Genomic DNA, 13,707 nt, shown 5'->3' on the forward strand with positions numbered 1-13,707 from the left:
GAAATGCCCACCAAACCAAACAAAAGAGGAAGAGATAGGGAATCTACCTGAGAAAGAATTCCGAATATTGATAGTGAAAATGATCCAAAATCTTGAAATCAAAATGGAATCACAGATAAATAGCCTAGAGACAAGGATTGAGAAGATGCAAGAAAGGTTTAACAAGGACCTAGAAGAAATAAAACAGTTAGTTTCTTAGTGAAGGGATAACAGAAGGTATCCAGATAAAAGTATAGTCTGGGCTTTTCATCATTCTTATTTTCATGAGGCTTTTCAAATCATAGAATTTTTAAGGATACAAATTTCAGTGTAATGGAAGAAACTCTTCCAGTTAAGCTAAGTTGGGGTGGGCTGTTTTAGGAATGCAGTAGGTGGCTAGAGTACCACTTAACTGAAAAGTAGGAGTTGAGGGTAGGGGGCAGTTTAGGTAGAAAATCAGGTACTTTACAGGAAGTACAAGTAATAATGGGCTTCCCTGGTTGCTCAGACAATAAAGACTCCAATTCCAATTCAGGAAACACAGGTTCAATCCCTTAGGAAGATCCCCTGGAGAAGGAAATGGCAACACACTCCAATATTCTTGCCTGGAAAATTACATGGATAGAGGAGCCTGGTGGGCTACAGTCCATGGGGTTGCAAAGATTCAGACATGACTAAGCAACTAACACTTTCACTACTTTCACAAGTAATAACATGTATGAGGTTGGATAAGATGATCTTTGAATTGTTGTTCATCCTTGGAATTCTTTATCCTGTGAAATTAGATTAAGTGGAATCTGCTCCCATTAAAGCTTTGGTGGTTGCCAGTATTCTTTTTTTTAATTGGAGGATAATTGCTTTACTATGTTTTGTTGGTTTCTGCTATACAACACATCAACCATAAGTGTTTGTATGTGTGTATGTGTATACACACATATATATATCCCCTCACTCTTGAGCCTCCCTCCCAGACCCCCATCCTACCCCTCTAGGTCATCACAGAGTGCTGGGCTGGGCTCCCTGTGTTATATAGCAGCTTTTCATTAGCTATCTATTTTACACATGATAGTGTGTATATATGTCAGTGCTACTCTCTCGATTCCTCACACCTTCTCCTTCCCTCACTGTGCCCACAAGACAGTCCTGTACGTCTTGTCCTTCCCTGCAGATAGATTCATCAGTACCGTTTTTCTAGATTCCATATATATGCATTAACACAGGATAGTTGTTTTTCTCTTTCTGACTGACTTCACTCTGTATAACAGGCTATAGGTTCATCCACCTCATTTCAACTGACTCCGATTTGTTCATTTTTATGGCTGATATTCCACTGTATATATGTACCACAACTTCTTTATTCATCCGTTGATGATCATCTAGGTTGCTTCCATGACCTAGCTATTATAAATAGTGCTGCAATGAATATTGGGGGTACATGTGTCTTGAATTACAGTTTTTCAGAGTACATGGCCAGTAATGGGATTACTCAGTTATATGTTACTGAGTTATATGATAGCTTTATTCCTAGTTTTTAAAGAAATCTCCATACTGTTCTCCTTACTAGTTTTATCAATTTACATTCTCATCAGCAGTGCAAGAGAGTTCCCTTTTCTATTTTTACTTTGTAAAATTTTTTGATGGTGGCCGTTCTGACCAGCATGAGGTGATAACTCAGTATTATTTTGGTTTGCATTTCTCTAATAACAAGCGATGTTGAATATCTTTTCTTGTGTTGCCAGTATTTTCAAGTGTTGAATTTCTCAATCTTTAAGGAGGCCTGCCAGGTTTTTCATTTTTTTAGTCTTTATTCGTATCCAAGGTCATTCTCTATGTTTTGTTATCAAAAACCCAACATACAGATAATTGAGCAGTCTGCCCTCCAGATGCATGTTTCCAAAAGATGTGAGACTTGGCTTTAATCATGGGAATTCCCACTATATCTTTTGAAACAGATCCTCCATTGCTTTCCTTCTTTTATTTACATAAAAATATAAATACGTGTGCATGTTAAATCTTTGGAAGGAAAACTGTAACATAGCCATAACAAATGGTAATTGAAACTAACTGAAGCACAAGAGTCTAGCAGTCATGGGCTAGGTTCTCTTTGCCTCCCTGTGAATCCTCAGTGCATGTCCCATAGTGATACCTAAGAAATGTGTTACATCTATGAATGGAAGAATATTGTAAACTTAATTCCAGATTGTCTGTAACCATACTGTCGAGTAGAACTTTCTATGATGTGATGGAAATTTGTGCTGTCCAGTATGGTTGAAATGTGGCTAGTGTGACTAAGGAATTGAATTTTTAATTGTATGTAATTTTTATTTTATATGTAATTTAAGATAGCCAGTTGGCTACCTTAGCTACCATGTTGGACAGCACAGCTCTATAAGACCAATTCAAGAAGTTAGGTTACTTAAATATTGGAGTTCCTGTGACTTGTTTAGAACCAGTAGCTGTTCTGGCAGTAATATTGATTCTGTTTTTCTTTCTTTGTTCAGAAGCATTTCTTGAGCACTTGCTAGTTCAATAGTTGATGACAATGCAAAGATGAATGACACAGCTTCTGTCTTTAAGAACCATGGCCAGGAATTTTACATTTGTTATGCTCTAAGTATAGTTTAAAAGGACCAGTAGGTGATATTGGGGTCACAAAAAAAATACAGCATGACTCTTTATAGGGGCCAAAGAAGAATTCTCAGAAAAACTTAACGCTTGTGCTAAAATTTAAAGAAGAGTCTGAAAAAAATTTTTTTTGCCTCTGTTTTTACTGTTTTGTAAAAGAGCAGATTTCCAGGCTTTCTTGTAAGGTGTCCGTCATAGTCAGTTTAAGACCAACTTTCTCCCTGTCTTTTCTTTACTTCCTATGAGCTCTCAGTTTAGGCCCAGGTACATAGAGCTTCCTCTTCCCCACACAGCCCTGCTGCCTTAACACATCTTTTCTCCCCACAGTGCTCAATAAAAAGTTGCATCACTGCCTTCCATGTCACCTGTGCCTTTGAGCACAGCCTAGAAATGAAGACCATCCTAGATAAGGGGGATGAAGTAAAGTTCAAGTCATACTGCCTCAAGCACAGCCAAAGCAGGCAAAAGCTCAGGGAGTCCGAGTACCCCCTACACAGGGCTTCAGAGCAGAGCCAGGCCAAGAGTGAGAAGACCAGTCTGCGGGCACAGAAGCTTCGGGAGCTGGAGGAGGAGTTCTATTCCATGGTCAATGTGGAAGATGTGGCCACAGAGCTGGGGCTGCCCATGCTAATTGTGGACTTCATCTATAACTACTGGAAGCTGAAGCGGAAGAGTAACTTCAATAAGCCATTATTTCCTCCAAAAGAGGAAGAAGAAAATGTCTTGGTACAGCCAAGGGAAGAGAGTATTCACACTCGCATGAGAATGTTTATGCACCTACGGCAAGACCTAGAGAGGGTAAGGTGACCAACTATGACCTAGTGTATACGTCTTGGTCTGCATAGGAATGGAGGCCACACTTCCAGATTAAAAAAAAAAAAAACAACTATTTATAGTTGTAGTATAGGCTTCTGTGCCCTTGCTTATCTTCTGACTTCATTGTGGCCCCAAATGTTGGGCTTAGTTGAAATTCTGCTAGACACATCAGAGAATAGAAGAGTCTATCCTCACTTAGATGCTTTATGAACCTTAAATATGAAATAAATTTTTCATTTGGTTTACTTTTTTTCCACTGTTGAACCTAAATTGGCTCAGCTATATTTTACTGACACACTTATGAGACTGCAGGCTGAAGAAAAAATGAATTTTGCTTAGGAAAGTGCCAGATCAGAGTTTCTTAAACTTGGTACTATTGACATTTGGGACTGGATGGTTCTTTGTTGTGGGGGACACTGTAAAAAGTTTAGCAGCATCCCTGGCCTCTACCCACTAGATGCTAGTAGCAAACCCCCAACATGCCCAATTGTGATAACCAAAAATGTTCCCAAATTACCAGATGCCATCTAGGGGTGAAAAATTACTCCAGGTTGAGAGCCTCTGTGCCAGATAATTCAGTGTAACTCATGAGATACACACACACACACACACACAAAATTAGGTACTGTAGGGATTTAAAGATAAGTTAGGTCCTGTGTTTACCCTAGAGAATCTTATAATCAAGTGTAATGGTGGCTTGTCTTTTTCTCTGCTACCAGAATTTGGAGAGGAACTAATAGATTTTTTGTTGTTCAGTCACTCAGTCATGTCCAACTCTTTGCGACCCCATGGACTGCAGCATGCCAGGCTTCCCAGTCCTTCACCATCTCCCAGAGTTTGCTCAAACTCATGTCCTTTCAGTCAGTGATACCATCCAAACATCTTGTCCTCTGCCATCCCCTTCTCCTCCTGCCTTCAGTCTTTCCCAGCATCAGGGTCTTTTCCAGGAGTCAGTTCTTCACATCAGGTGGCCAGAGTATTAGAGGTTCAGCCTCAGTCCAGTGAATATGCAAGGTTGATTTTACTCACTTTTTAAAATTTAACTCACCACATATATAGCACTTACTATGTGGTACCACTCTTCTAAGCATTTTGTAAATATTAACTCATAATCCTGACATGCATATGAAGAAGGTACAGTTATCCCTATTTTCAGATGAATAAACTGGGACACAGAAAGTTTGAGTAACTTGTCCAGATGGGAGAGCATGAGAGAGTGAGGATTTCACCGTTGTGGCTATGGAAACTTGACTGAGCTGAAAGTGTGAGCAAAAAGAGCTACTTCCAGTCTTCCCAGCAGACATTTATCCTGCTGGTCCAGCACTCATTAGAATACTGGATCCAGCATTGCCACCATTTACTCAGGGATCTAAAGGGAAAGCTAAACTGTTAAGTCATCATTCAGTTCTCCAGCCTGACTGCACAGATAAATATCAAGCCCATGACACGACAGGAATAATAGACTTGAGAAGGTAGCTTTGGAGCTTTTGCTTGTGCTGCTGATTGATACGGGAACCATAATCCCACCATTGACCGTGCCATGTGAATACCTATGTAGCAGCTCTCTTTATGCAGCTTTTAGGTTCTGTCTTCTCTCCTCAGCCCCCCACCCCATGTGACTTAAAATTAAGTTGTCTTAATTTTAGCTAAACAAGGTTCAGTTGTCAGGTTTGTGTAACATGACAAAACTCTCTTATTTGTTGGGGGTTGGGTTTACAGGTCCGAAACCTGTGCTACATGATAAGCAGACGAGAAAAAATGAAACTATCATACAACAAATTACAAGAACAGATCTTTGGTTTGCAAGTCAAGCTTGCTAATGAGGAAATTGCTGCAGGTAAGCTATATAAATTTTGTATCAATTGTTTCACTTAAAAATCTTTTAAATTCATTTGTTCTAGTCCAACCATGATGTAACATGGCCCATTTCACTGTTGACTCATGAGGCAAGAAATCCCAGGGTAGGGTTGGTAGAGTTGCAAATCTAGGACAGATAACTTACATCCCAGACAGATATTAGAGGCTGTTAGTTGGAGCCATGAAATGATTCTAAAATCATTGGATTAATTTAGAAATCAGTAGGATCCGATCTAATCCTAGTTTCCGGAAAACATTTAATTCCAGGGTTACTCATCCTAACAATCTGTTATATTAATGACAAATCCTTAGCCAGAATTTAGTAGGAGATCTGGGTTCTTATCTTTTCACTTATTCACTGATGTTTGTTGAGCACCTCCTATGAACTAAGAGCTGAGCTAGAAGACAGAGCAGCGAGCAAGACAGAATTCCTTCCTTCAGAGAACTCTGCCCACTTGGTGAGAGAAACAAGTGAACATAATTACAGTACTCTAAGCATAGGAGCTTAGCTGTAATGATGACAGTCATATTCAGAGATAGTTGTAACCTCCCTTTGCCTCATTTAATACAGAGGTCAGTGGCAGAGCCTGGGCAACTAGGGGTCACTGGGCAATGTGTGCAGAATCCAGCTTCTGCCAAGGGCCAGCTGTAGAGCAAGAGAGACACCCAGAAATAAGGTGTCAGGTAGGTGTCAAAGTCTTATGGAAAGTTGTGAGGATCAGAGGCCATGGCACAATGGTGTAGGAGGAGACAGCAGGGCTGCTCAGCCATAAGAGTACCATGACAGACAAGACAAGGAGAACCAGAGGACAGCAGGAAGAGCCTCCATGGTGCCAAGGAAATTGGCCCCTAGACCATGTGGCTTCTGATTAGTGGGACCCAGCCCCATAACTGCTTGTGGCAGCAACAGATGGCAGGCCCTGATAGAAGTGGGGACTGAGTGTTCAGTTTGGACCTTTACGGAACAGATGTCCACTGGGGCACCTAATAGTTGTCTTCTCTGTATGTCATCTTTGTGAGGCTACAGTGAGATGGTAATGGGCAAAGGTCAAGTCCTTATACAAAAATAAATTGTTTGATACTAGTGCTCTTTTGATTTCAGAATACTCAGAATAATAGAGAGAGGAAGACTTGTCCTAAATATGATTATAGGGTTGATGTAACCAGGTAATTGTTGCCAGTAGTCCCAAGGCCAAGCCCATAACAGCAGAAATATTATGATTGGCAGAAACATGATCTTTTCTGGGGGCCTTGCCACTACAAAACCTGCCCCACACCTCCATGGTGGTCATTCATAGTGAAGAAATTATTTTAAGTTAAGGACATAAAATATATGGGAACCACCAAAACCTGTACTACATTCTTGTGAGTTTGTATTTGACTTGCTTTAGGAAGACTGGAGGTGTGATCTGAAATGTCTATGTTCAGAGTAAAAGAAAGGGAAAGTGTTGGTTGCTCAGTCGTGTCTGACTCTTTGCAACCCAATGGACTGTATGTAGCCTGCCAGGCTCCTCCGTCCATGGGATTTCCCAGGCAATAATACCAGAGTGCCATTCCCTCCTCCAGGGGATCTTCCTGACCCAGGGATCGAACCTAGGTCTACCACATTGCAGGCAGATTCTTTATCATCTGAGCCGCCAGGGAAGCCCAACTGTGTTTAAGGCAAGTTCTGAATGCTATGTGGTACCCACTCATGCACATGTACAGACACACAAATAGGAAGGCCCTATTCTAAACCATTGCTAGTGACATTCTTTTCAGAAATAGAAGGAGCAGAAAGGATGTATGAGGCATCACACTAGTCTTTGTGATTATTTTTACAGACTAGGAGAACAGAGGTGAAGAGGTTGGGAGTCACACAGCAAAAAATGGCAGTGCTAAGTTTTCCACCTGTAGCAATTCCCACCCTAACCTCTAGTTCAGCTAACTTCAGCTGCTATATGCACATATCAAACATAGGTACTTGTTCAGTATTTGGAAGAGTGGGTACGTGAACACTGCTGTAAGAATGTATGCCTTTGTTTATTTTTTTATTGAAATATAGTTGCTTTACAAAATTATATTAGTTTCAGGTGCACAGCAGAGTAATTCAGTATTTTTACAGATTGTATTCCATTAAAAGTTACTAAAAGATAATGGCTATAATTCCCTGTGCTATACAATACATCCTTGTTGTTTATTTTATACATACTAGTTTGTATCTCTCAATCCCATACCCTAATTTTTCCCTCCCCCTTTCCCTCTCTCCTTTGCTAACCACTAGTTTGTTTTCTATATCTGTGAGTCTGTTTTGCATATATAATCATTTGTATTATTTTTTAGATTCCACATATAAGTGATGTCATAAAGTATTTGTCTTTTGCTGCTGACGTATTTCACTTAGCATATTCTCTGGGTTAATCCATGTTGCTGCACATGGTAGAATTTCATTCTTTTTATGGTAATATTCCATTGTGTGTGTGTGTGTGTGTGTGTATATATATATATATATATATATAATCACCTCTTCTTCATCCATTCTTCTGTTCACGGGCGCTTCAGTTTCTTCCATATGTTGGCTATTGTAAATAGTGCTGCTGTGAAAATTAGGGTGCACATACCTTTTCGAAATAGTGTTTTTGTTTTTTTCCAGGTATATACCCAGGAGTGGAATTGCTGGGTCCTATGGTAGTTCTAACTTTAGCTTTTTGAGGAACCTCTCTACTGTTTTCCATAGTGGCTGCAGCAATTTACTCCCACCAACAGTGTACAAGTGTTCCTTTTTCTCCACATCCTCTCCAACATTTATTATTTGCAAATGTTTTGATGATAGCCATTTTGACAGGTGTGAGGTGATATCTCATTCTGGCTTTGATTTGCATTTCTCTAATAGTTATTAATGGTGAGCATCTTTTCATGTGCCTGTTGGCCATCTATATGTCTTCCAAAAAAATGTTCAGATCTTCTGCCCATTTTTTAATTGGGTTGCTTATTTTTATAATATCAAGTTATATGAACTGTTTTATGTATTTTGGATATTAACTCATCATTGGTTGTACCATTTGCAAAAAATTTCTCCCATTCTATAGGTTGTCTTTTCATTTTGTCAGTGGTTTCCTTTGCATGCAAAAGCTTTTAGGTTTAATTGGGTCCCATTTGTTTATTTTTGCTTTTGTTTCTTTGGTCTTAGGAGACAGATCCAAAAAAAAAAAATACCGCTGTGATTTATGTCAAAAGTGTTCTGTTTTCTTCTAGGAATTTTATGGTTTCAGGTATAACATTTTAGGTCTTCAATCCATTTTGAGTTTATTTTCGTAAATGGTGTGAGGAAGTGTTCTAATCTCACTGTTTTACATGAAGCTGTCCAGTTTTCCCAGCACCACTTGTTAAAGAGACTGTCTTTTCTCCATTGTATATTCTTGCCTCCTTTGTTGTAGGCAAGTGTAACTGACCACAGGTGTGTGGGTTTATTTCTGAGCTCTCTAGTCTGTTCCATCAATCTATGTGTCTGTTTTTGCACCAGTACCATGCTGTTTTGATTATTGTAGCTTTATAGTATAGTCTGAAGTCTGGGCACATGATACGTCCAGCTTTGTTCTTTTATTTCAAGGTTGCTTTGGCAGTTCAGGGTCTTTTGTGGTTCCATATTAATTTTAGGGTTATTTATTGTAATTCTGTAAAAAATGTAGTATGGCCATTTTAACAATGTTAATTCTTATAATCCAAGAAATGTTTTGTGGCTTCACATATGATATATCCTGGAAAACATCCCATGTACACTTGAAAAGAGTGCGTATTCTGCTGTTTTGGGATGTAATATCCTGTAGATATCAGTTAACTCCAACTTGTCTATTGTGTCATTTAAGATTACTTGTTAATGCTCTGTCTGGGTGATCTGTCCACTAATGTAAGTGGGGTGTTAAAGTCTCCTACTATTACTGTATTATTGTAAATTTCTCTTTCATCTCTGTTAGTATTTGCTGTTTATATTTATTGTTCCTCTATTTGGGTATATGTGGTAACAAGTGTAATACCTTCCTTTTGTATTCCTCCCTTTATCATTATTTAATGTGCTTGTCTTTGTTATAGACTTTGTTTTAAAGTATACTTTGTCTAATTATGAGTATTGCTGCCCCCACTTTCTTGTTATTTCCATTTGCATGAAAACAGATGCTGTTATTTAGATTGGTTGTTAAAATAAACCTTTCTTTTTTTTAATCTCAGGACTTCCTGTGACAAATGCACTAGAAAATTCATTGTTTTACCCACAACCAAGAATTACCTTAAAGTTAAAAATGCCCAAATCAGCCGCAGAAGATGGCAGTAACAGCTCCACAGAGCCTGATCATGGACCTCTCTCTCCTGATGACAGCTCCCCTGTTTGTAATATGAGGAGCATGCAGGTGGCTCAAGATTCACTGGAAATGAGAATGAAGTCATACCCAAAGCATCCACAAGAGAGCCAGACTGACTGTTTACTGACCAATCCCAGTGATGATAGAAGTGAAGCAGAGGATCCCAGTCCTGCTTGCAAACCTCCATCTCCTAAGTTCTATCATGGGCAGTCTCTGGGAAAGCCTCTGGTCCTTCAGGCTGCCCTGCATGGACAGTCTTCCATTGGGAATGGGAAAAATCAACCTAACCCCAAGTTTGCCAAATCCAATGGCCTAGAGGGTACCTGGTCTGGAGATGTCACCCAAAAAGACAGCTCAGGTGAGATGTTCTCTGACCAGGAGCCCATGCTCAGCTCCCACTTGGGTAGTCAGGGCAGCCTTAGAAAATCTACTGTGGAGCACTCCAGCAGGTCCTTTAAGGAGGCCACCAATAAGTGGATGAAGACCACAGAGAGCCTCCAGCGCTATGTGAAGGCAGCCAAGAATATTAACCCCAAAGAGCAGCTCTGGGGCAAGCAACTTGTTAGGCGGTCTGCAGGGAGAGCTCCATATCAGGAGAATGATGGGTATTGCCCAGATGTGGAGCTGAGTGATTCAGAAGCAGAAAGTGATGGGAATGAAGAAAAAGTCAGGGTAAAGAGAGAGAGTTCAGACAGGGAAAATCCTCCCCGTGATTCCAAACGGGATTGCCATGGTAAAAGCAAGACATATCCTCTTTCCCACAGTTCAATGCAGAGGTGATTAGAAATTCCAAGAAAACCTCCATCTTTGCCTTTGCCTCATATATTGGGGAAAACTCATACACCAAAATGACTATAGTATATGTTGGGAGGAATTGTAGTAAAATGAAATAAATTTTTCCACACTAAATTGGTTTGCAGTTTTTGAATTGGTATCAAGTCTAGTTTTTACAAGCACATTATAGGGATTACATATTGTCCAAAAGTTTGGGTGGTTGTGGGGTTTTTTGCCAGAGGCTAGTGAGAACAGCTGGGACCAGAGTAATTTGCTCAGTAAATACTTTGGGGCAGCATTCCAAATATATTAACACATTGATATACATACATATTAAGAGTCCATGCATTGTTAATGGATTTGCAAGAGACCATGATTATCAGACACTAAAACTATTTATCTTTTGAAGCTACAGCATGTGACTCCCAGACCTGGTGTCTGTAGGAAGTTTCTAACTCCACTGGTACCTGGAAACACTCTTCAGGGAGAGACCAGGGACCAATATTTCAGATACTGTCAAAATCACTACCCTCTTCCTTTGCTCTGCACAAGGTTGAGTTCCTTTCACAGTATCTTAATTTACCAAGTCAATACACCTAATGCTTATAAGTGTTCAGTGCCTGTTCCTAGACTTGCTTGTTGGGGACACACTCGTAACTATTTCACCCAGCTAACAAGCATAAAAAGCTAACTTGTGGATAGTGTTTACAAAAGTACTACTTCCAAGAAAAATGCTCTGATTCTCTCAGTTTAGGCGCTTGTGAAGGATCCCAGAGCCTTTCCCAAAGTGAGAACATTTCTGAGGGATTTGTATCAGGTCAGGGTTTTTGTGTTAACTGTTTTCAAATAAGTTTGGCTTAAATAAGTTTGGCTGACAGTTTTTGTATGCCTGCTTTAATGTTTATAAAATTTTTATTGAGGTATAATTAAAAGATAATAAAGTGCAGAGAAGTTAAATATTCTTATCTGCTTTAATTTTGAAACAGATTTTTATTGTCAAACAGAATTTGAAAGCATGTGTTTAAAAACACATGGATATAATTTAGCTTTGTACCAACTATGAATCCAAGGCAATTTCCAAAACAAAAAGGCTGGAGCTATTTTTCAGAAGTTGCTCATACTCTGTTCCCAAACTATCAGCCTTGATTAATTCTGGGGAGGAAGAGAATAGTTAGGTTGGTGGAGGATAAAACATACCTGCTTCCCATTTAAAGAAGAAGAAAATGTTACAGTTTTTAAAATGTGAAGCCAACTATATATACTCTGCTCACTTTTCTTAGCCTTAAATTAATGTTCTCTTTCTTCTATTTTGGGAACATGTAGTGAGACTTTTCAGACAATGAGGCCATTTTAGATTTTTAAAGTTGCTTCCTGGTGAAATATCCCAGCTGCAGTAAAGGCAGGGGCCCTTCTCTCCATAAATATGGGAAACTCAGTAGTTTTCAAAACCTCTTTCCCACTTTTGTTTCTGTAGCCTTCTTTGGTTTTATTTCTTCCTCCTTTTCTGAAAATTTCTGTATTTTGCCTCTCCTTTGGCTACCCCTTCAAAATGTTTCTTTTGTGCCTGTGTACATATGTGAACATGCCATAACATGTGTGATCGGTGTCCTGTATTTCATTTGAATACAAAGGAGAAGGCTATGGATTATCCAAATGAGGAAGAGAATTTCTCCAATTTATGTACTAGGTTTCTGTACTTTTTCTTTGCATTTCCTGGGTTAGATAATAATTTGACACCTTCATGGTAATGACATTCTAATGGAGCTATGTTATAAACTCCTCTGTTAAAGGCCAGTACAGTAACCTGTGTCCTTTCATGCCTTTCAATTCTGAGTGAGTGGGAAGAAAAGCAAACATTGAAAAAAGTGCTTCAGCCAAATTCCATATATGTAATGCCATTGGGATAGTATTGACAAAAATAATTTCAGTCAGGGAAATATAGTTGTAATATTTTTACAGAATTTTCCTAAATAAATGAAGGAGCCTTCAGCTGTATACATTTCAACTGCCCCAAAATGTATTTGCTACATTTTGCTGTTGTTTGAAGTATTACCTCTTAACCTTCTTGTTAAATCTTTTTCATTTTGTCTTATATAGTCCAGTTTTCAAAGACAAACTGTCTTTTTTCAAATGTCACCTTTTTACCAATACTTTTTCATTAAATTATGAAAACTGCTAACTGCTGTCAGTGTGGTAATTTTTTATTTGGGCATCTGGGCTTTTGAAAAACTTAACATATGTGCCTTTTATATAAAAAAAATCTTATTCATTAAACAAAACAGATGGTAGGGGGAAAGGAAGAAGAAGGAGCGATTGAATGTTTAGAAGCACAAATTCATGATTTGTGTCAATACCAGGGACCAAAGAGAACTCTGAGGAATTGGACTCTACCTGGAAATCACAATTTCATTGGGCTGTTAAGATGGAACCATAGGGTCGACAGAAATCACTAGGGAAATGGATCCTATCTAAAGTCACAAAGCTCAGAGGGCTTAGGTCAAGCCTCACTTTTAAATATACATTCTTTACAATATTCATTCTATTTGTAGTCATGTGAATATATTAATGTAATAAAGGTTATGTCGTGTCATGGGGATTTTGAGGGCATTATAAACATTTTCATTATGTTTGCAAAATGTATTTGGTAAAGGTCACTGGGTAAATCATTAGTGAAGATAGTTAAAAGATAACTATCTTTTATAGTTTCTCTCCCCCTTCTTCTCATTTCCCCTCCTTCTTCCCCTTTCCCCCTGCATATTCCCCAACACCACATTCATAGATAACTCTTCTGATTCAGTAAATTTCTAGGTAAAATGTTGTGGTACCAAAACTATGAATAACACTCTTAGCCAACAAAAGCTTTGGGTTTATGCTGATGTCTGTATTTCTAATAAGAGATGAACCTTTGTTTTTACGTTGAAGAAACTTTCAAATTCACAGAATAAACTAGAGGATATACAGTCCTGGAGCTTTTCCCCTCCAGGACTTTACAGGCCTCAGTATGCTTGCTGACCCTTAAGAATGGAAGAAAAATACATGATAGGATTAAAACCTAATTCACCACTGAATAATTTTCATGTAATATTTTCAAAAATGTATTTTATTTATAACAAATATTCATTAGATTTTCACGACCTTAATTTACATTTTTAAAGCATCAATTACATATTGATTTTTTAAATAACTTAATAAAGGCCTACCCTGAGACTGCCTCTCCTACACATGGAGCTCTGTAATAGTTCACCACTGTTGAGGGAGGCTTCTGTGAATTCAGTTCATTTTACTTCATGGATTGGAACGAACTGCATGACCTACCATGAGG

At 38.7% G+C, this 13,707-nt stretch overlaps 1 protein-coding gene across 1 annotated transcript in view; it reads left to right on the forward strand.

The window, feature by feature from the left end:
* JADE3 (jade family PHD finger 3) overlaps window positions 1-12,564 on the forward strand; it is a 142,945-nt gene extending 130,381 nt beyond the window's left edge. Inside the window, exons 9-11 of the mRNA XM_040265825.1 lie at window positions 2,932-3,402; window positions 5,140-5,257; window positions 9,481-12,564. Coding sequence (XP_040121759.1) covers window positions 2,932-3,402; window positions 5,140-5,257; window positions 9,481-10,391 — 1,500 coding nt within the window. The 3' untranslated portion in view covers window positions 10,392-12,564. The remainder of the gene's footprint in view (window positions 1-2,931; window positions 3,403-5,139; window positions 5,258-9,480) is intronic.
* Window positions 12,565-13,707: the final 1,143 nt, after the last annotated feature.

This window comes from Oryx dammah, unplaced genomic scaffold (genome assembly GCF_014754425.2).
Source record: "Oryx dammah isolate SB20612 unplaced genomic scaffold, SCBI_Odam_1.1 HiC_scaffold_23, whole genome shotgun sequence".
In the NCBI taxonomy this organism is placed as follows: Eukaryota; Metazoa; Chordata; class Mammalia; order Artiodactyla; family Bovidae; genus Oryx; species Oryx dammah.